General features: G+C 42.3%; 1 protein-coding gene across 8 annotated transcripts in view; it reads left to right on the forward strand.

The window, feature by feature from the left end:
- Positions 1–23,621, forward strand: part of adgrb1a (adhesion G protein-coupled receptor B1a) — a 658,584-nt gene that overhangs the window by 481,208 nt on the left and 153,755 nt on the right. For 7 of the 8 annotated variants that reach the window (XM_085992449.1, XM_085992450.1, XM_085992451.1 and 4 more), the window contains exon 17: positions 3,257–3,383. In XM_085992449.1, coding sequence (XP_085848575.1) covers positions 3,257–3,383 — 127 coding nt within the window. Of the gene's footprint in view, positions 1–2,295; positions 2,445–3,256; positions 3,384–23,621 lie in introns of those variants that run through there. The other variant, XM_085992456.1, reaches the window with a different exon arrangement.

Genomic DNA, 23,621 nt, shown 5'->3' on the forward strand with positions numbered 1-23,621 from the left:
GGTACATAAGCTTCCTTTCATGCACCACTTAAATGGCGCATCATTATCTTGGACATAAGTGGTGAATGTTGATAGAGGCGCTATGAAAAATACCCCAGTTGGCCAAAGAATCATCTACTATTCAAGGTTAAACCAAGAGAAATTATTTCAAATCTGATCCCCGTTTCTGGTCCACCGCCAGCACCAACAGTAGCCCCCATATAAGTCACACGTCAAACACCAGATGCACACTCCACTCCTCACCTTTCGGCCCCTCCATATGGTAACTGTCATAGACCTGTTGACATAAGCGAAACCCACCAGACAATGGCGCAGTGAGTGACCACATCAGTGCACTCGCAACACTTTCACTCCCTGAAATAGTTCTCCAGGATTGTCCACGGCCCTAGACACTAAGTAAAGCTCACTTACTACCACAATGCCATATAAGTCATATATTATATTAAGTACTTTGTAACGTTGAGTGCTATAGAAATCAAATCTTGTGACCAAAGAACAATTGCAATAAAGACAGTGGGCAGTGACTATTGTGTCTGCTACTAAAATATTTTAACTTTACAAAACATTTGTTCCAAAATTGAGAAACCATTGCAAAAATCGAATGGTAGTAATACCGTTCTAACATCTGTATGGCAGCTTCGAGGTAAAGTTGTCAGACAAGATTGTTTTGACAACTGAACCTACATCAACACCTTGACAATGCCGCTTTAAGATATTGGTCTTCTGTGCTTTTTATTCATTTGCAAGTCTGACCGTGGCTCACCAATACTGTCCGTAACACAACATATCTACCATCATTTTATTTGTTACTGTGTGGGGATAAATCTTTGGGATTTTTTTTTACGGCGTTTGCTCTGTGGTTGCCAGTTTTCATCCATATGGTATGGTTTTTTTAATGGACGATCCAGAAATTTCAGCGGTGTGAACCAGGCATTGTCTTATGGCATGAAGCTATCACTCATTAAGATTGGAAGGTTTCAATGAACAGTTCTGGTCAGCACATTACAGGAAAGATGTGAATGCACTGGAGAGGAGGGTACAGAGGCGATTTATGAGGATGTTGCCAGGACTGGAGAATTTTAGCTATGAGGAAAGATTGGATAGGCTGGGATTGTTTTCTTTGGAACAGAGGAGGTGGAGGGGAGACCTAAGTGAGGTGTATAAAATTGTGAAGGGCCCAGATAGAGTGGATAGGAAGGACCTAATTCCCTTAGCAGGGAGGTCAATAACCAGGGGACATAGATTTGAAGTAATTGGTAGAAGGATTAGAGGGGAGTTGAGAAGAACTTTTTTCACCCAGAGGGTGGTAGAGGCAGAAACCCTCAACACATTTAAAAAGTACTTGGATATGCACTTGAAGTGTTGTAACCTTCAGGGCTATGGACCAAGAGCAGGAAAGTGGGATGAGGCTGGATAGCTCTTTTTTGGCTGAATGGCCTCCTACTGTGCCATAAATCTCTATGATTCTATGACTTATCAGCAACAAGGAAAACCTCAGAATGCAAGCTATAATCGCTCTCCCCTACCCTCCCTTTCACTGCACTAAACCTGTCCAGTTTTGGACAGCAATAGGTGGGAGCCTTGTTAAGCATACATGTTTAGGTATTAATGAAGCTGAAGGTTGATGCTGCAAATAAATCCTTCAAAGACTACTGAGGACACATGCACATACACTAGACTACCATGGAACATAGGTTCAGATACTCCCTGCAAGATTTGCAAGAATCAGACACATTTCCCTAACCACAACTCAAAACACATGCATGTGTGTGTGTACACAATTGCTTGAGACTGAATGCGTATCTTCCCCACTTGACAAATTTTGAAAACAAAAAGTTTATGAAATTTAATTTTTTGAAAAACCTATCTTTATTGTTATGGCTTCAGGCATATTGAACATGATAATTGTATCTGGCACAGAGGAACAATGTGTCCCACTGAATATTCACACAGCTATTTCAGGAGAGACAGGTGCCATTAAACCCAAAATTTGTTCTCACAGGAACAATTTGGATCTGAGAAACCGCAGCAATTTTAATTTGAATTCATTGATGAACATCCCTAAAGTGCAATGTGACATTTTTAAATTTTCAGTTTTGCGCTGTTACTGTAGTTTAAGACTTAAAATAATGTGTTAAGTTAATTATTTATATATAAAGAAATCATGTATACTCGATAAAGTTAAGCTTGAAAGCCTCTTTGCCATGGGTTGTTGCCAAATCTGTCACCAGTTCTTTGACTCATCACTTTAATGATGGCATACTTGCTTTTTTCCAGTGCATTTTCTCTCCCCCCACCACCACCGCCCCCCCCCCCCCCCTCCTTTCATTGCTTCCTTTTCTGTGTAGCTCCCAAACCCTTGGAACACTGCTTCAGTGTGTGCATTTCTGCTTTAAGTCTGTGCTATTGGGATTGGAGCTGTAGTTCTCTTGTTTTGGAAGCAGGTTTGGTGTGCACTTTTTTTTGTTTGTTTGTTGCATTGGTGACTGTACAATACTTAAATTATTTGGCATGTTTACAGATGAGCATTCTCTAGGCAATGCAAATTGCCATTTGATGCTGCGAAGAGCTGTTTATTTAATAATCTCCAAAAGGACAGATATCTTAGTATTGCCCGGACAACCTGTGGGGGCCAAAGTAAACTGAAAGCCCGGCTCTCAGGTAGCCAGCCGCTGCAATTTTTGGGGGTTATTTTCTGTTGGTATGAATCGTCTACCCTTTTTGATACTATTATTTGGCATGCCTTTTAATGTTTTGGTACCGTTTCTTTTGGAGAGAGCTGTCCTCTCGATACCATTATATTATTATGGACAATTAGTGCAGTTTTTATTCCGAAAACATCCGAACCTGTTATTGAGAGAGATTTGCAGGACCGGAATTGTTTGCAATTGCCGTACATATATTGCCTTATAATGTTACTTTTTGAAAATATCTTTCCTGTGCAGAATTTAGTGTTGACTTGCAATTTGTTCCGGGAAGGGGGTTATTGTTTTTGGTATGTGTGTGTGTGTATGTGTGTGAGGGGGGGTGGGGGTGATGTGGAGAGGAATTGCCGTACAAGTAGTTGCAAGCATTCCGTACGTGGCAGAAAACTTCTTATTATTAAATGCTTCTGGTGCATTGCAAAGCTGATGCATCGCCCTGTTTTTTTGTTGTTTTTTTGGTTGCATTTTATCGGATTGGTTGCATTTATATGTTTTTGCTCTCCATTTAGATATGTGTGTGTTTTTTTCCCCCCTCTCTTGGGAATTGTCAGCTTTGCCGTACAGGGGGTCTGGTCGAGCCGCGGTTGCAAGACGTTCCCCATTGACTCGTCGCGTACAAAATGCCAGTGTGACCGACTCTCCAGGTTCGCCATTTTGGCTCAGCTCTCTTCAGATTCGGTAAGTCCTTTTTATATATTTTTTGGGGGGGGAAGAAAAAAAAATGTTGCATTAGTCTCTGGGAAAAAAATATAAAACATGCAGGTAAATTCATTGCAACTGAATGCAACAAAGCAAGGGACATGCTAGCTGTGATTGGAGGCTGACATTTCTTTTTTTATATATATGTATGACTGCAGCATCTATTAAGAAGCTAGAATGTACCATGGCTCCTGGCATTGGAATGAATGAATTGCAATCAGAATTTATTAAAATGTTCTATCCAGATGCTTTCACGTGATAATAGGCTGAATTGTTATTTTCTGTGGTCAGTTGCTTCATCTCAAATATATATAGGAGTAAAATGGTTAAACACACACAAATATTGCCAAATGCAAATTGTTTTATGCATAAAGTAAATATGTTCGAATGGTGGATGATATCAGTACACACCTTCCAGAATATTACATTTCTTATGTGACTATAAATGTATTACACATGTCAGCCAGAGCATTTCTATACTAGGTATAAACTGATTGTCAAAATTAAATTCTTATTTGGCTGCACAATATTCTCATCAGAATGTTCTTTAATGTTATTGTGAGTAGTAATACTTCATGTGATTTGGTGCATTGTATGCACATATCAATTGCTTATTTATAATCAATGCAAATGGACTAGATAGTAAATATAATTGCTATTTATTCAATAAGTCAGTGTTGATCTAGAAAAAAAGTCATTTGACATCAGGATGGTAAACTAAGTGACACAGTTACAAGATAAACGTCTTCTAAATGTTGGACCATATGTGTGTGTTTCTCTTTCTACCGAATTTAAATGAACAGCTAACAAAACAATTGAGAGTTTGGGCATCACATGTGTCAAACACAAGCTCATTCTTTCTTCAAGTGCTATACATTATAATAGCGCACAGGGAAGTGAAACTTTAGTGGTCAGCTGTACATGTTAAATGTAGACAAATGATTCTCAATTACATCAACTCTGATGCCAATATGAAGAAAAAGTGTAAAACTATTTAAATTCTCTTTGGCTGTCTATTACTAATGGCATTGGCCATTTATGTGAATGAATGTGTCATGCACAAAGTATAAGATGGATGCTGCTCATGATGTCAGATAGATGCTGCTTAAATAGCATCTAAAAATTAAGTTAAATGCACTATAATGTTTCAGAATATTGCCTTGAATTATTATTTATTATATAAATTTATTATTTATTGGTGAGGGATCATGAGATACTGTAGCAAAGGAATTTTTTTTGGTTTTATAAACAAGTGATTGTCACACTTTATAAAATTATTAATGTTAGCTATTAATGCTTCTGATACTAACTAGACTTAAATGGCGTTGCATTTAGATACATTTTAATTAATGATTCTTGTGTAATTGAGTCTTCAGTTTATCAATGCTTGCTTATGTATGTTTGTATCTGTATTTTTCTGTGACCTACAACAATGACAGTTATCCTAATAGTTGTCATATGGTGACTTGTATATTGAAAAATGGCAATTTTTTTATGCACATGATACCAAAATGTAATCTATATATATATCTATATATAGAAACAAATAGATGTTTTAAATGAATAGAAAAGAATGAGTATTGGACCGGAACAAGGCATTTTCTTATGTGGAATCTGCCAGTTGGTATATGCTAATGTGAATGTGGAATATTGTGACTCTAGCGTCAAGCAGACAAATTAGTTTGTGCATTCAGAAGACAGATTTTTTGTGTATGAGAAATGAGTAATGGTATAAATAACGACAGGAAATGCAAAGCAGGTCAGGCAGCATCTGAAAGAGAAAGATGTATTATAATTTTAGCTATGACCTGAAGTTCTGTTGAAGGCTCAGACCTGAAATGCTAACCCATGTCTTCTACTTCAGATGCTGATTAACCTGTATATTTCCAGTTTTTTCAGCTCTTGCTTAAGACTTCCAGCCTTTGAGGTTTTCCTTTTTATCTCTACCAGTATAATAGGCAGTATTGGCAGTTCATTTTCATAGCAAACGTGTGTTTGACTCTATTAATTATTGCTTGCCTAAATGGCCTATAACTCTATGGAACAAATCATGATTACAATCAGCTTGGCTTTTTGCAAAGTTATTGATTGTAAGAGGAAAATGATTCCGTCAAAGGAACAACATTACTTCACTGCCATTGTTGGTACTAATCAGTTTTTGTTACCAATGATCTTTTGGTACATTAAAAATATATAGGCTGTAAGGGTCCTGAGTAAAATGTCTTAATCCAGCTCCCAGTGAGCATGGGCCAACAGCACAAAACAGCTCCTAATTTGGCATAATTGACAGTGTCACTCAGAGAGGCCACAGGAGATAGAAGTATCACATTAGTACAATAGGGACGAATTTCTGAAGTTATGGGGCTAGGGCGGGAAAGTGGAGTTGATGTAGAAGTTCAGCCATGATCTTATTGAATGGCGGAGCAGGCTCGAGGGGCCGCATGGCCTACTCATGCTCCTATTTCTTATGTTATTATGTTCTTAAGGCTGAGGCCCATTATTGGGGTAGAGCAGAAGGAATTTTACTTTGTTAACTAACTGCTACACAGACCTCCGAATGCTTGATGTTTAAAGTGAGAGGGTGCTTCATTCCCTATACTAATATCCCTCAACTTGTTTCCACAAAATCTACAAAATAAATTATGTATATATATTTGTCTCCCCTGGCATTTAATAGGCTGCCCCATGAGACAGACATGATCAAAATCATGGTTGAGCCTGTTGTCAGGGTTACACAGTAGCAGGTTAGGACAGAAATGTACTGAACACCAAAAACAAATCCAGTATTTTTCATTATTTAAAAAAATATATATATTCTTTAGCGGACCTGGCAAAATAGATCACTTGCAGTTATTGCTTGGTATTCTTCATAGTATTCTGTCACCATATCTCAGTTGGTAGTCCTCTCAGTTCTAGACCCAAAGATTGCTGGTTTGAGTGCCACACCAGGACTTGAGTGCATGATTTAAGTTGACAATCTAGTGCAGTGCTGATGGAGTGTTACCAGGTGGAAAACAGTCTTTTGGATGAGATGTTAAGTGGAGGTTTTAACCTGTTCAAGGGAGCATTGAATAGCTCATTCTTTGAAGAAGAGCAAGGAGTTCCCTTGGCACCCTGACTAACATTTCTCCCTACTTCAAGAACAGCAAGAAAATAGAATTACTGATGTTTGTCTCACTGTTGTTTTGGTGAAATTGTTGGTGCAGAATAGGTGCTGCCTTTGCCTACATTACAACAGTGACTACGCTTCATAAGTACCTCATTGGCTATGAAGTGCTTTGGGAGGTCTTGAGGTCATAAAAGGTGCTATATAAATGCAAGTTCTTTCTTTCTATAACAGCAGTCATTCCATTCCGAAAGTGATTCATAGTGTGAAGTGCTTTGAGATGTTTCAAAGGTATGGTAAGGATTTTGATGAGTGCTAGTACAGTATTTTGTTTTGTACATATTTAAAATCAGTGTAGGGCTGTAGGTAGGTTCTCGTGTCAGACCTATCATCTTGGACCTAAGGTGGACAGGACGCTGCGACTGTGCATTCTTTCAAACTGCATGACACAGTTTCCCCAATAGTAGTAAGCATAAAACTTTCATTTATATTGTGCCGTTCGTGTTCTCAGCATATCCAACAGTGTTTAATGGCCAATTAATTATTTTTGTCATGTAGTCTGAACAATGTGCAGATGTTATATATGCACATATATGGCAGCCAAGTTGCATGCATGAAGGTCCCACAAACACCAAATGAGATAAATGATTAGTTAATTCTGTTTTGGTGTTTTTGGTTGATGGATAAGTATTGGCCAGGACACTGGTAGTACTCCCTGCTCTTCTTCAAATAGTACCATGGGATCTTTTTTGTCCACCTGACCAGGCAGACAGGGACTCTGTTTTACGTTTCATCCAGATGGCAGCACCTCTGATGGTGCAGCACTCCCTTGGTACTGCATTGACGTGTCATCCTAGATTATATACTCAAGTGTGGTTTGACTCAGAAGTCAGAGTGCTACCACTAAGCCAAGCTGAGACTGTAGGTGTCATCCATACACAAATGCGTTGGGCTCATTACTACTTTTGACCCTACACAAAATTAGGAATTTGGTGGACCAATGGTGAAGAAAAATAAAGTTATTTATTTTGATTTGCACTATCCGGAGTTTGAAGGACAAGACCCCTCTGCTGCTTGGTGAAACTATTGGGAAAGAATGCTGGATCTACGTGGGAGGCGGACTCCTTCCCATCTCAGCCAGGTTTTGCTCTCTTCTCTAGGGTTAATCTGGTAAATAGGTAAACCAGCAAACTTTTTCGTTCAAGAATTCCGAGTGGTGACATCAGTCAATCTTGAGAAGTTAGATCCCTTAGCTGAAATTCCAACATTATAGTGTTGAGGATACCAGCTTTTTAAAAAGTAAAATAATAAATAAATAAAGAAAATACAATATTCATATTTTCCAGTAATAAAATACATAGACACACAGCCAGCATGCTACAGACATGAAATTGGCTTGGTGCTAAAACTGAATGTGTTCTTGCTACTTATATTTAAAAAAATATTTTAATACGGTATGTTACAGATGAATATTTCAGGACTGGCCATATGAGTCCCAGGTATTATTTGGGAAATGCAATAAACAGTGAGGAGGATAGTAACAGACTTCAGGAGAATATAGACCGAATGGTGAAATGGGCAAATGCAATTTAACGCAGAGAAGTATGAATTGCTGCATTTTGATAGGTAGAATAAGGAGAGACAATATAACCTGAATGGTACAATTTTAAAGGGGGTACAGGAACAGAGAGACCTGGGGGTTTACAAATCTTTGAAGGTGGCAGGACAAGTTGAGAAAGCTGTTATAAAAGCTTACGGGATCCTTTAAGTACAAAAGCAATGAAGTTATGCTAAAGCTTTATAAATCACTGGTTGGGCACCACACTTTAGGAAGGATGTCAAGGCCTTGGAGAGGGTGCAGAAGAGATTTACAAGAATGGTACCAGGGATACAGGACTTCAGTTACGCGGAGAAACTAGAGAAGCTGAGTTTGTTCTCCTTGGAGCAGAGAAGGTTAATGGGAGATTTAATAGAGGTGTTCAAAATCATGAGCAAATAAGGAGAAACTGTTTCCAGTGGCAGAAGGGTCGGTAACCAAAGCACGCAGGTAATTGGCAAAAGAATCAGAGGTGAGATAAAGATAACTTTTTTACACAGCAGGTTGTTATGATCTGAAATGCACTGCCTGAAAAAGGTGGTGGAAGCGGATTCAGTAACAACTTTCGAAAGTGAATTGGATAAATACTCTAAGGGGGAAAGGCTGTGGGGAATGGGCAGGGGAGTGGGACTAATTGAATAGCTCTTTCCAAGAACCGGCACAGGCATGATGGGCCAAATGATCTGTGCTCTATGATCTGTACAATACTGTCTGGCGCTCCTAATCAAGTCATTGCTGCAATAGACTTTGCCTTGTTTCAAACCAATCCCACACTGATGCAGTGAATGCCTCTGCCTACTGGCATCACACAAACATGCCCCTGTCTTGGCATTAACTGGCATTAGATTGGTAAAGTCACTCAGAGAGGCCACAGGATGACTGGTGCAGGAAATGGAAAAAAATACTACATTAGTGAATTAGGGCTACTTTACCAAGGATGGGGTGAGGCTTATTGTTAGGACAATGTAGGGGTAGCTTCATTCTCCATTTAGACATGCTATACCTGACCTGGCAATGCTTCATGCTGGCATCCTAGAATGGGTATGCCATTTTCCAGTGCTAACACCCTTGGCCTTGATGAGCACAAAAATAGCATGTAGTTAGCTTTGTAAACAGAAGTGTACAGTGGCGTTATTGATGTGGCTTCACTGACTTTCTAGAACGTTGGGTTCTCTGAGGTTGTCCTCATCTTTAAACTACAGGAAACTCTTTTTTTATCCGGCACCGACGGGACCGGCGTGGTGCCGGTAGATCAAAAAGTCTGGATTACAGAGAGGTATACTTACCAAGGTACGAGAGCCCCGTACACGGCCACAGGTGCAGGAGCCCCGGTTACACGGCACTTGTGCAGGAGTCCCGGTTACACGGCCACAGATGCAGGAACCCCGGTTACACGGCCACTAATATATAGTAAAACTTACCTGAAACTACTCCTGAATTTTGCCGGTTAAGAGAGATTTCCGGATATTTAGGTGCTGGTTAAAAGAGAGTTTCCTGCATGTTGCAGTACTTCATGCTGCGGTAAGTGTAGCATTTGTTGTGGCATAAATGTGCCCAGCAGCAAATATGAAGCAGAATTTTTCTGGCAGTTTTACTGACTGATCTGGAAGCTGAGCCTGTCTGAAAACTCATAAAAATAAGATGTATCCCTTTCTAAAAGACGGCCAGTAGGACAACCATTTTCAGATAGATTGAGACATCTTAGCTTTGCAATGACTCCAATATTAGCTAGAAACACTTAACACATTGACATGCTATTCCTTTAATTTAACGTGACGTTAACTGATTTATTTTAAGTGGGTTGATGCCTCCTTCAGTAGAACAGACAAAGAATGTCATATGAAAACTTAGTGCATTCATACGTTGATATTGCAGACAGTGATTTTTAGGATCTTCTAGATCACTTGTTTAATTACATTGAAACCTGTCTTAAGGGCCCTCTGCTGAGAAATCTGTAATCTGATTAATCAGACTTGAACTTCGGTATGGCGTCTATTTTTGGAGACACTATGAAGTTGTTCTTGAAGATGATCATTGTTGCCATCTTTTGTTGTTGTCAAGTAAGAACTGAATACCGTGTAAATTTCAATAGAATTATAACATAATTAGAATTTATTAGAGAATGTATATCAATTATTGTAGAATAAACATATACTGAAATGTTTTGCAAAAGGTAGAGAGGAATGTGGAGGGTTATGGAGTATGAGATAGATCACATCTTCCTAACTTGTGGAGAAAATGGGTAGTTTTTTTTTCCATAAACTGAAGTGTTTGTATTTACTGATGATTGGAAGCCCCATTACTAAAGGAAGATATATGACAATAGGACAAAGTGAGAGGGGGGAGGTAAAGAGAAGAAGGGAGGCAACGTTAAAATAGAAAAATGCAGGGATCCAGGAGTGATAGAAGGTTGATATTTGCCTGCTATTCCACCCATTGTGCATTTTTGATCTTGGCTTTTGATTGGAGTGGAAGGAAGGTAATTCTGCACAAGTAGGGGAGACTAACAATATTAGTAGGTTTAAGGGTGGTTTTTCTGTTGAAAAATGTTGAGTGCTGTGGTCAAAGGTGATGTGAAGAAACAAAGGGAAAAGTTACGTACAAGTATACTGTTTTTACAGCATATTGGATTGTAGTACTGATCCACAGCAGTCTTGAGACACAGAATTGATCCCACCACACTGTTGAGTTCCTGACCTTGGCTGTGCCAATGTGGTAAAGTAGATGCGAGGCAATTTCCCACTCTTCTCCCCGCCCCTCCCCCTTCACCACTGACATGGAAAATGTGAAGGAGCCATGCTGTCATATCTCTCCAAGCAGTTGCCTTGTAAAAGCAGAAACTTGAGAGTAAACCCCTTAACCTCCTATGCATAGTCTTTATATGTCCCAGAGAGTACATGTCCCAGGGAAAGAAACAGAGGGAAAAAATAAAACTACCAGGTACAGGAAACTTCCTGGTATCCGGCACGGACGGGACCGACGTGTTGCCGGTTCATCAACAATTCCGGATAACCGAACGCTATAGTAAAAGATACGGAGCTCAGAGCTCCGTATAAAGCAACAAACCCTGTTGCAACAGCTTCAAAACAATCGGCACAAGTTGCAAGCGTCTCTGTAGCTTAGCAACAGCTTCAGCTACACCCTTGCAAAGCAACAAATAGAGTAAAAAAAGTAACTAAAAGTAAAAAAAAGTTACCTGAACCGACTCCTGAATTTTGCCGGTGGATAGAGCGTTCCGGTTATTTAGGGGCTGGTTAATCGAAAGATTCCTGTAGAATGATTTGACTGTTAGTTTAAGCTGTTCAACTCAGTGGTTTTCTATGCTGTTGATCAGTTTGAAAACAAAGTGTAATAAGGAGTGTATCAAAACAGTTGTTTTCCATCTTCAAATCCTTGAACTCACAATATTACGAAATGACGCTTTGAGCCTTGGCACTCATTATTGGTGCCATATCGTACACTACACACACCTAACTGTGTCTGTCAGGTACAGACGTTGATGTCAATACAGTGTTCTCACACTAACATATTTCTACAGAAAACCAATAATTAAACTTCCATTCTATCGCTTAAAGGACATTGTACACATATATCCAACACAATCACTTACTTAACTGTGATGTGATAATGAAACATAGAAACATAGAAGATAGGAGCAGGAGTAGGCCATTCGGCCCTTCGAGCCTGCTCCGCCATTCAACGAGATCATGGCTGATCATCCAAACCCTAGCACCCGGTCCCTACACCGACAGCCATCCCACCCAAGCCGTAACCCCGTAACCCCACGTATTTAATCCCCCCTAACACTAAGGGCCAATTTTTTTATCATGGCCAATCAACCTAACCCGCACATCTTTGGACTGTGGGAGGAAACCGGAGCACCCGGAGGAAACCCACGCAAACACGGGGAGAATGCGCAAACTCCACACAGACAGTCACCCGAGGCCGGATTTGAACCCGGGTCCCTGGCGCTGTGAGGCAACACCATTGTTGAGAACTCTAACATGGGGGAGTGTTTGTTATTTTTTTTAGCTGTAGATCTTTTTTCCTTCAGTCCCTACTTGACCAGTTAAAGCTTGGAGGCCCCAAAGTACATAGGAGGACAGGAACAAGTGTAGGCCATGCAGCTCCTTGAGCCTGTTCCGCCGTTCAATTAGATTATTGCTGATCTGTATCTCACCTCCATTTAACTGTCTTTGCTCCATATCCCTTGATACCCTTACCTAATGTAAATATATCATTCAGAGTCTTGAAAGTTTCAATTAACTGAGCATCCACAGACTTTTGGGAAGAGAGTTCCAGATTTCCACTACGCTTTGCGTAAACATGTGCTTCCTGATTTTGATCCTAAATAGCTTAGCTCTAATCTCAAGATTATATACCTCCTTTCACTGTATTTCCTCACCAGAAGAAATAGTTTCTCTGTATTTATCCTATCAAATCCTTTTATCATGTTAAAGATCTCGATTAGATCCCTTCTCAACTTTTTAAACTCAAGGAAATACAAACCAAGTTTATGCAGCCTGTACCCATCATTTAACCCTTTAAGCCCTAGTATCATTCTGCTGAATTTGCACTGAAACCCCTTAAAGGCTAATATATCTTTCCTGAGATTCGGTGCCAGAAGCTGAACACAGTACTCCAGATGGGGTCTGTTCGAGGCGATCTACAACTAATGCCTTTTGACAGCCTTGGCTCAGGGGTAGCACGTTCCCTTCTGAGTCCGACCCCACTCCAGAGACATGAGCATATAATCCAAGCTGACACTTCAATGCAGAGCTGAGGGACTATTGCAGTGTCGGAGAGGCTGTCTTTCGGATGAGGCCCCGTCTGTCCTCTCAGGTTTAAAAGATCCCGTGGCTGTATTTGAAGTAGAGCAGGGAACTACTCCCGGTGTCCTGGCCAACATTGCTCCCTCAACCAACACCATTAAAACAAAACAGATTATCTGATCATTAATCGCATTGCTGTTTGTGGGATCTTGCTTGCGTAAATTGACTGCCGCGTTTCTCTACATTACAACAGTAACTACACTTCAAAAGTACTTAATTGGCTGATAAACGTTTTGGGATGCCCTGAAGTTCTGAAAGGCGCTATATAAAATGCAAGTACTTTCTTCTCTTAAAGCATCACTTACTCACCTTTGTATTCCAAACCCCTTGAGATAAAGGCCAAAATACCATTAGCCTTTTTGATGACTTTTTGTACATGTGCACTAGCCTTTAGTGATTTGTGTACTTGGACACCTAAATCCCTTTGGTCCTCCCCAGCTACCAGTCTCACCATTAAGAAAATATTCTGATTTTATCTTTTTCGGATCCAAAGTGGATGACCTTGCATTTCTCCACATGGAACGCCATGTGCCTTCGTTTTTCCCACTCAGTCTGCTGATAGTTCTTTGTAACTTCCTGCTCTCCTCTTCACATACTCCTAACAGTGCCATCTACAAACTTGGATATACAACTCTCTATTCCTTCATCCAAGTAATTAATATATATTGTGAAAGGCTGAGGCCCCAACTCAGATCCCCGAGGAACACTTCTTGTTACATCCCGCTAATCAGAGAATGAGCCTATTGATGTAAGAAAACTACTAGCACTTGGTCAGAGTATTAAAGAAGGCTTTAATCGACTGTTTCACAACATGGAAGTCTAGTTATCCTTCACTAGTTCCTGTTTACAAAATGTCCCTGAGCAAGCTGGGCCCGTGCCCGAGTATTTATTCTCTCCCTGGACAGCGCCACCAGCAGGCCGCCCAGTATATTTCATAAGTCCTTTCTACATGAATGGCACGATTTATGTCACCTATTATCTCTACTCTGTCTCCTACTTCCCAACCAGTTATCGACCCATGTCACAAGGTTACCTCCAATTCCACGAGCTCTCATTTTTGCTAATAAAATTTTGCGTGGAACCTTATCAATGCTTTCTCAAGGTCCATATAGACACTGCCCTATTCACCACACTAGCGACTCCTATGTGTAACTGAGATTGGGAACTCAGTGGCGTATTTGTTATGTGTCCTACCAACCCGAGGTGACTGTACTGATGCTCTAACAAGTTACACTAGAATATCACTTTTATCACACCAGTAATTATTTTGGCACTCTGCTTCCCTTAAGTTGAGCATAATCCTTATCATGGTAACCCTCTTGGTATCATCGAATCATAGAATGATACAGCACAGAAGGAGGCCATTCGGCCTATCCTGCTTGTGCCAGCTGTTTGGTAAGCTATCCAACTAGTCTTACTCCCCGCTCTTTCCCCATAGCCCTGCACATTTTTTCCCTTTCAAAAGTTATTATTGAATCTGCTTCCACCATCCTTTCAGGCAGTGTATCCTAGATCACAACAACTCGCTGCATAAAAAAAATGTTTCCTCATGGCGCCTCTGGTTCTTTTGCCAGTCACCTTAAATCTGGGTCCTCTGGTTACCGACGCTTCTGCCACTGGAAACAGTTTCTCCTTATTTACTCTATCAAAACCATTCATGATTTTGAACACCTCTATCAAATCTCCTCTTCACCTTCTCTGCTCTAAGGAGACCAACCCCAGCTTCTCCAGTCTCTCCACATGACTGAAGTCCCTCATCCCCGGTACCATTCCAATAAATCTCTTCTGCACCCTCTCCAAGGCCTTGACATCCTTCCTGAAGTGTGGTGTTGAGAATTGAACACAATACTCCAGCTAGGGCCTATATGTGTTTTATAAAGGTTTAGCATAACTTCCTTGCTTTTGTAGTCTATGCCTCTATTAATAAAGCCAAGAATCCCGTATGTTTTTTTAACAGCCTTCTCAACTTGTCTTGCCCCCTTCAAAGATTTGTGTACATACACCCCCAGGTCGCTCTGCTCTTGCACCCTCTTAAAATTGTATCATTTAATTTATATTAACCCTCATCATTCTTCCTACTGAAACGTATCACTTCACACTTCTCTGCGTTAAATTTCATCTGCCATGTGTCTGCCCCTTTCACCAGTCTGTCAGTGTCTTCCTGAAGTCTGTTACTGTCCTCCTCATTGCTGCTACATTTCTGTGTTTTATGTCATCCGCAAACTTTGAAATGATGCCCTGTATATCCAAGTCCATATATCAGAGATCCGTGGTCCTAATATCGACCCCTGGGGAACATCACTGTATACTTCCCTCCATTTTGAAAAACAACCGTTCACCACTACTCTCTGCTTTCTGTCCCATAGTCAGTTTCGTATCCACACTGTCTCTAGCCCTTTAATCCCACGGGCGTCAATTTTTCTAATGTCTACTTTGTCAAACGCCTTTTGAAAGTCCATATACACAACATCAACCACACTACCCTCATCAATCCTATCCGTTTGTTCGTCAAAGAACTCAATCAAGTTAGTCAAACACGATTTGCCTTTAACAAATTAGTACTGACTTTCATTTACTAGCCCATACTATTCCAAATGCCAATTGGGCTTGTCCCACATTATTGGCCCAGAAATTCGGGTCGGGGGCTTCCTGCGGGTGCAAGCCCCCGATCTGCACTTACTTTGCGCGCCGGCCGTTGAGCTGTGGGCTCCCGTGGAATTCCGATCCGGGGCCTGGTCCAGCTGCCGGCGCGCAGTGCTTGCATATCCCAGGGGCGCAGTTAGTTCGATGCATCCCCTGGGATCACGTGGGCCATGGGCAGCCAATCGGAGCAGGGAATGCTCCATTCATAAGTCTGACAGGAAGTGCTGTCAAGACTTATAAATACTACGGCCCCAAAATAGCACTAAATCTTCAAATAATTTTTTTTTTAAATCACATTTTTAAAATAAACTATAAATAACATGAAATAACTTTTTTAAACAATAATTTAAATTTTTGAAAAAAATAATTTTATTTTCTAACGGGGCTAAAAATAAACTTACCTTGCTTTAAAGTATTTAAATATAATAAACCTGTGGAAAAAATGTTTTAATTTTAATTAATTCACCACTTACCTTGTAAAAAGCAGGTCTTACATCTGCTTTTTGTATTTCTAAATTCTGCAGGCTTACCTTCCCGGGAAAACCTGTATAAAAAAAAAAAAAACCCGTAGTTCGATGCGCACGCGCAGCCTCCCCCGTGCATGCGTTCGACCTCTGAACCTCTTCGTTCAGAGGAACGGAAGTGCCGGTTTCCCGCGCATGCGTAGTGCATGCAGGAAACCAGCACTTCCAACGGGCCTACGGGTGAGTACCCAGTGCGTACTCACCCGTGGAGACCCGAATTTCTGGGCCAATGCCTCTAAAAGTTCCCCCACCACTGACGTTAAGCTGACGGGCCTGTAGTTGCCGGGTTTATCCCTCTCCCCTTTTTTATAAAGGGGTGTAACATTTGCAGTACTCCAGTACTCTGGCACCTCCCCCAAATCAAAGCAGGATTGGAAGATTGTGGCCCGAGCAATTTCCACCCTTGCTTCCCTCAGTAACCTAGGATGCATCCTATCCTGACCGGGTGACTTTTCTATTTTGAGGACTACCAACCTTAAAGTACCTCCTCGTTATCTGTTTTTATCCTATCCTCTGTCGCTATTACCTCCTCCTTTACTGCTACATTGGCAGCATTCTCTTCTCTAGTGAAGACTGATGCAACATACTCATTTAGCACCTCAGCCATGCCCTCTACCTCTACTAGAAGATCTCCTTTTTGGTCCCTAATTGACCACATCCTTTGATTACATTTTTACTATTTATATGTTTATTAAAGACGTTTGGGTTCCTGTTTATGTTAACCACTCATCTATTCTCATACTCTCTCTTTGCCTCTCTTATTCCCTTTCTTAGATCTCCTCTCCACTTTATATATTCAGCTTGGCTCTCTACTGCATTACGTACCTTACATTGTGAGCAGATTTTCATTTGATATTCCAGAAACATAATCAACACCAAAACATCAGTAAAGCACATACTTCTGAGCAGCTTGGGTTATTATCAGATGCTGGAATGGAACTTGTATGCATTTCAGTCATAATTTATGCAAATAAGAATCTGATGCATTTAATCTTTGCTGAGGGACCAGCTTTATTTTCTTTTTTAATAATTAGTTGCAATTTTGCAGATATTAGCTATGAAAACACTAACTATATATCTTCTCATTTGAATTGAAGTAAAATTATATTTGGGCATAATTGAACTGTGTAGAATAATAATCACAGAAAATTTTAAGGCAGATGTTACTTCAGTTACAATTGTAATGTTAATAGTCGAGTGGGCCTCCACTTTGGGTCTTTAGATGCAGACAGTGGTAAATTTGACACTGAAATCATCTTTAGAAAATTGTTTGAAAACATACTATTTATTTACTATTTATCTTGCTGTTCCTTTTAGAGGGATGTTAGAGTAAATGACAGTAGCATCTTCAAAGTGCATATCAGGCACAGTCACATAATTTGCGACCCCTACGGGTGTGTACGAGGTGCTCACGTGCCTATAAGGGCCGCGTAACTTCCGGGTTTAGGCATGTGAAGCACATGCGCGAAAACCCGGAACTTGCGATCTGTACTCATTATCTGATCTGATTACAGATCATCTGCGTCCCCGGGAAAAGGGCCTCCGCGGGTGGAGAGTTGCGCTATTTGCCCAACTTCTGCCCAGCAAATGCCCTTGAAATTCTTATGCCTGGTAAAAGCAGCTTTAAAGAGATTTTAAAAATAGAAAAATAAAATGTTATCACTCATTTATACATAAAAAACCCTGTCCAATAAGGCAAGCTTATTTTTAGCCCCGTTAAAACATACACTTTTTCCCCCCCAAAAATTAATTTTTGTTTAAAATATTTAATTAAATGGCATTTTAATTAATTTTAATAAGTAATTTTAATATTTATTTCATGTGTTCGTGTGTTTTTTAAGTGATCCCCACTCATACTTATTGGAGTTCTGTACATATGGAACTCCCATAATTATAAATGGTGATTCCCCTTCTTTCATTGGTTGGGCAGGCCCACATGACCCCAGGGGCGCTTGCAAACTTCCTGCGCCCCTGGGATACGTGGGCCTCTATCTGCGGGTACCTGTAGAGGTCCAGGAGCACAAATCTACAAACCTCCCGGACCACCAGGTAAATTCGTAGAAATTTTGCAGGTTGGAGACATCCGCCCGCGGGAAGCCTCCAACCGCAAATTGTGGGCCATTGTTTTCTTAACCTAAGCAAATCAAAGCAAGAAATTCGAAAAATGAGCATTGAGATTCGCAGCCATCTTTCAGCGTGTGCATGTAGACAGGGACTGTTGTCTCCACTTTCAGTGAAACTGCTACTCATGTATTGTTTAACTGATTTGGTTTGAGATAAAATCAGAAAATGCTAGAATTGCACTCTAAATTGAAAATAGAAAAAAACACAGGTTAATGTTTCGGACAAAGAGCATGTGCTGTCTTGTGGACAATATAACCACTTGGTCTCTTAGTTATTACTTAACCCCTTCCTTTCCTGATTCAATCCCTGGGATGAAAGGGTTGTCCTATGAGGTGATTGAGTAGATTAGGCCTATACGCTATGGAATTTAGAAGAATGAGAGGAGATCCCGGCCTCCAACATTATTTCCGTTAATAGGGCTTGTTAAGCCCACCCTGCGAGGTTCCCGGCCAATTAAAAGGAAGCGGGTCTGATGATGTCATTTGATGACACGTCATCAGCTGGTTTCCTTAAAGGGACCATGTCCACATTCATTTTGACAGTTCTGCTGTCCATGTTCTGCAGCATTGAGGTGCTGCAAACACTGACGAGCACTGCACAAAGGTGCACGGCTGCACCTGGGTTCTTACATGACCCCCTCCATATGACACCTCCCCAGGATACCAACGCAGCCTGGTTGCACATTGCACAGGAGGACACAAGCAGGGATGTCGTCAGGAGGACCTGGCTGCAGTGGCGCAAACCTTTCAATGATCTCAGTAGATCACGAAACGCTACTACAAAGCCACACTCAACCTCATCCTGCTGTGCCACTCATCACATCCCCATCACTCTGGCTTCCCTCCCCTACTCCTGCACATCCTTACACACACCAACTTACCTTGCACCTCCACCCATCCCTCTCTATCTACGTTATGACTTCCCCATCTCACTAGCCACACTCACCCTCATCCTAGTCCAATCATGCCAACTAACAACAAACAAGGGTAGGCACTTGGGTGTTTTATGCAATGTTCATGTAAAGTTTCTATTAATGTGGTGTGAAACATTGAAACCTTTATTTTCAACACCTTACCTTCTTGGACAGATTTGTGTGCACCTTTGGAAGTGCCTTAGTCAGTTCCAGTGAATGGTGAGACATAACGTTCCTTCCTCCCAGTGGTGATGAGTGTGAAAGGAATGGCTTGGACATTGTAGGGATGCTTTATGGTGTTGGTGTGGGGTGGTGCCAACCTGGCACATCATGTGGCAGCCAGGGTGTACAGCGTCAAGTAAAGTAAACCTGGCCACGGTGAGGTTATCGCTGGTGTCCCGGGCAGCATTGTGGCCGGGTGCTGATGCCCTCTGTCCTGTGCAGCATCAAGTGAGTGTGGAGAAGGTTGGTGTTGTTGTTGGTGCTGCTGGTGTGCCTGTTGATGGTGGTGTTGGAGCTGATTGTGATGGGATTCTGAGGATCAAGGTGAGATTTTTTCAAGGGCACCGACGCTAATGGAATAGATGGCAGCTGAAATTGAGATGACAGAAGCAATTTGTCAATGGTGAGAGAGGTTGCTCCAAGGAGGTGACAGTGGATAGAGCGTTTACTCCAAACACTTCCAAACTGCATACAACTCAAAAGTGCCTTCCAAATTCTGAAGGCTCAAGCTTCTGACATTCAAAAGTGAACAGCTGTGAAATGGTAGCCTTTATACCACTTTTGCAGCTGTCACCTATTCACAGCAATGGAGTCATTGAGAACCCGACCTACTTACCTGATGTGATCGCCGAGCGACGGGAACCTCATGGAAAAGTTGGAAAAATGGCCAGTAGTTGGTAAAATGCTGGTCAACTGCCTTTAAAGACCCTCTTAACTATCTCAATTGGCTGACCCGCCGGGTCTGCAAAGCGCAGGCAGACCCCGCACTTGGGAAACTGACACGGAGGCGGGTTCAGAGTAGGATACCGACCCGCTGTCAATCTTTTAGATTTTTGACAACGGACCCGCCTCCGAACCCGTCCTCTGAGCGCCGGCAAAATTCCGGCCAGAGCGTGTGATGTCTGAATGTGATGGATGCATACTGGACACAAGATTTTATTTTAATATTAGTCAATGTACTGTGGCATTGCACACAGGGAGGATTAGACCAAGTGTAGTCTTCAGATGAAGCAGGGTTCCAGAGTGGGGGATACTTAGACCAGGGTACACAGATGTAATCAGTATCCATTTTAAAGTCTTAGGCCGCGATTTTGCAAATGGATGTGGCTTGGGAGCAGGTCAGCTGGTTTCCGGGTTCCAGTCCCGCCCCCAACTGCATCCGGCCCACGGATATGATTTTACACCGATCGGGCTTGCCGTCCAATTAAGAAGCCGGTCAGATGACGTCATTTGATGACGTGTCATCTGCTGGTTTTCTTAAAGTGAACCACGCACAATTTTTTTTGACAACTCATTTCTCTGTTTGACAGCAGTGAGGTGCTGCAAACACTGACAATCACTGTACAAACGTGAGCTCTTGCACCCAGGCTCTTCAATGACTCCCTCCATAGGCTAGAGCAGATGGCAGCTGCAGGTGAGGTTACAGAAGCGATCTGTCACTGGTGAGAGAGGTTCTCCCAATGAGGTGGGACTAGACTGCCAATTCAAAACTTGTTACCAACAGAAAAGTGTAAATACATTAAAAATTATTTCCCCAACATTTTCTTACCTCTGAAACTCACCAGTGCACCATTGATCCTTCACACCACTTCTGCAGCTGTCATCAATGCAGAAACATTACAGCAGACTCACAACATGCCACACTTACCTGGCGTGGCGTCAGGATGTCGGGAAACCCCAGCCAGAAGCGGCAAAATTGAAAAAGAGCCTGTTAACAAGTATCAAGTACCTGTTAACAGGCAGGTAAGTGGCTATAATCCTCTTCCCGCCACTAGGTGTTGGGTCCATGCGCAAATCGGGGACCCGACACTTGGGAAGATTGTTTTCGAGGCGGATTGACAGCGGGTTTCCTACCCGCTGTCAATCTTTGCGATTTTGACAGAGGTCCTGCCTCCAATCCCGCACTCTTGAGGACTGGCAAAATTCTGGCCGTACATTCTGTCATTATTTTTGTATTTCCATGATAAATTCCTGTGTCCGCATTTATTATATAAACTTGCCGCACTGTAATTACACAACCCTGACAATGCTGGCATTGCAGTACCGTCACTAAAGGGGCGTTGGTGCATGGGGGGAGAGCGCAATTACAGCCTAATAAGTTTTATATAGGCAGTTTCCATTATAAATGTGCACATACAAATTTATAATGAACAAAATTGACAGGAAGTGTGCATAGATGTAAGATTCTTATATTAGTAATAGATTTAGATTTACAGTGCATTGATCAGACAATTGCACAGTCACCTCTTCTGTTACTAGATTGTCACTTTTATTTTTATTCAAGCATCATTTAGTGATGACAGCACGGGCAGATATCCAACTTTATGTCTGCCCGATGTTACTCTGAAACCGCCCACAGGAAGAGGCAGTTTTCTGTCTGGTTTTCCCTCTCTGCTCATGAAGAAGCGATTTATCTCTCCGATGCTTCCTAATGACTGGGATTCAGCAAGTGGGGGACTGCATAGTGTGTAGAGGTGTGTACCTCCACTCTGCTGGGTGGTATTGTTACCTTTGTTTTAATTTTAAAAGGCGCCCATGTGGCTCATTGGACACATGCACTAACCGGCTTGGCACTAAGCTATACTGGGCAAGAAGGTCCTAGTTTCGATCCCCATTCAGTGGGATAGCAGTTGGGGTGCTACGGTTGACCACAGTACCCTGGATGAGGAGGAGAAAAAGTCAGCCAGGGTTCCCGCATCTGATTCAACCCTTGCTGGAAGATGCACTTGCGTGGATATTGGAAGGAAAGGGATCAAGCTTGGTGATGACGCATTTCATGGTTGAATATCTTGATAATACTAACTAGGCTCATGCATGAAGAATGTCAATTTGAACAAAGTAATGAAAGGCTGCTGGCATGAGTCAATACCTTGAGGAGAAGGGATGAAACTGGAAAAGAAAAATGGAATTTAGTCAGTTTGGTAACTTCTGCAGCAAGAACCTTCTGTGAGCATGTTCAGGAACCAAGCCTGTCTGAAAGCCCTCCATTGTGACGAGAACTTACCTTTAGAGGAACTTTGGGGGAGAAATTGGGTATGTAGCGCCACCTATTAGCGCCTAAAGAGGGCAGTCAGTGGCTGTAGCGCCACTGGCCGCTCCTCCCGCGATATTCAGTGGGGGCGCTAATGGTGGCTTTAGCCTGTTGCGCTGCACCGCCACCGATGATGTCATCGGTGTGCGCAGCGCCCCATTAGCGCCACGATCGCGATATTTGGTAGCGAACGCTGCTGTAGCGCCGTTCGCTACCCGCGCCTGGTTCACGGGGCCTTGCTGTGCCGGCAGTGGCGCAAGTTAAGGTGGAGGTGCGGGGCGGCCGCCTTTTTCGGCGGCCGCCTGCCAGCACCTCCGTCCCCGGCCTCCTGACACCCCCCCCCCCCCCCCCCCGCGGCATTGCCGGCTGTTTCCCGAGAGCCCAGCACTTCTCCTCGGTGCCGGGCTCTTTTGCCGGCACTCGCGATCGGGGATCGCGCTGTTGCAGGCCCCTTCCCCTTAACAATGGGAGGAAGGCCTGCAGTACCGCAGCGTGCCGTGCCGCAGCGTGTGGCGCCGCGGCACGTTGCGCTGCGATATTCAGTTTCAGCGCCCTAAGAGGGACGCGGAGCACCTCGAGCCTCGCCCCGTCTCCCTCTAGGGGCGCTGAAACTGAATTTCTGACATTCGTTAATGCTCCGAACGCTGCGCAAAAATCAGCGCCCAGGTGAACTTGGCGCCACTTTGGCGCCTCAACCCAATTTCTAGGCCTTTGTCTTTCTCGTCAAGTATCACGTCAGACACTTTACAGCGTTTATAACTCGCGGGGCAAGTTATGATATCAAGTACAGGAAACTCTCTTAACTGACACCTAAATATCTGGAAATCTCTCTTAACCGGCAAAATTCAGGAGTAGGTTCAGGTAAGTTTTACTATATATTAGTGGCCGTGTAACCGGGGTTCCTGGATCTGTGGCCGTGTAACCAGGACTCCTGCACAAGTGCCGTGTAACCGGGGCTCCTGCACCTGTGGCCGTGTACGGGGCTCTCGTACCTTGGTAAGTATACCTCTCTGTAATCCGGACTTTTTGTTCAACCGGCACCACGCCGGTCCTGTTGGTGCCGGATAAAAAAGAGTTACCTGTACTATAATATTAAACAGGAGTGATTGCCCCAGACGAGTCAGTAGTTTAAGTTGCTATGGAAAAATAAACTTGCATTGCACCTTGTTTTAAAACATGATAGTGATAATTCATTGCATGAAAATGTTCACTGATTGCGCTGACT

This window comes from Somniosus microcephalus, chromosome 7 (genome assembly GCF_052327205.1).
Source record: "Somniosus microcephalus isolate GS21.2 chromosome 7, FLI_Smic_1.0, whole genome shotgun sequence".
Classification (NCBI taxonomy): Eukaryota; Metazoa; Chordata; class Chondrichthyes; order Squaliformes; family Somniosidae; genus Somniosus; species Somniosus microcephalus.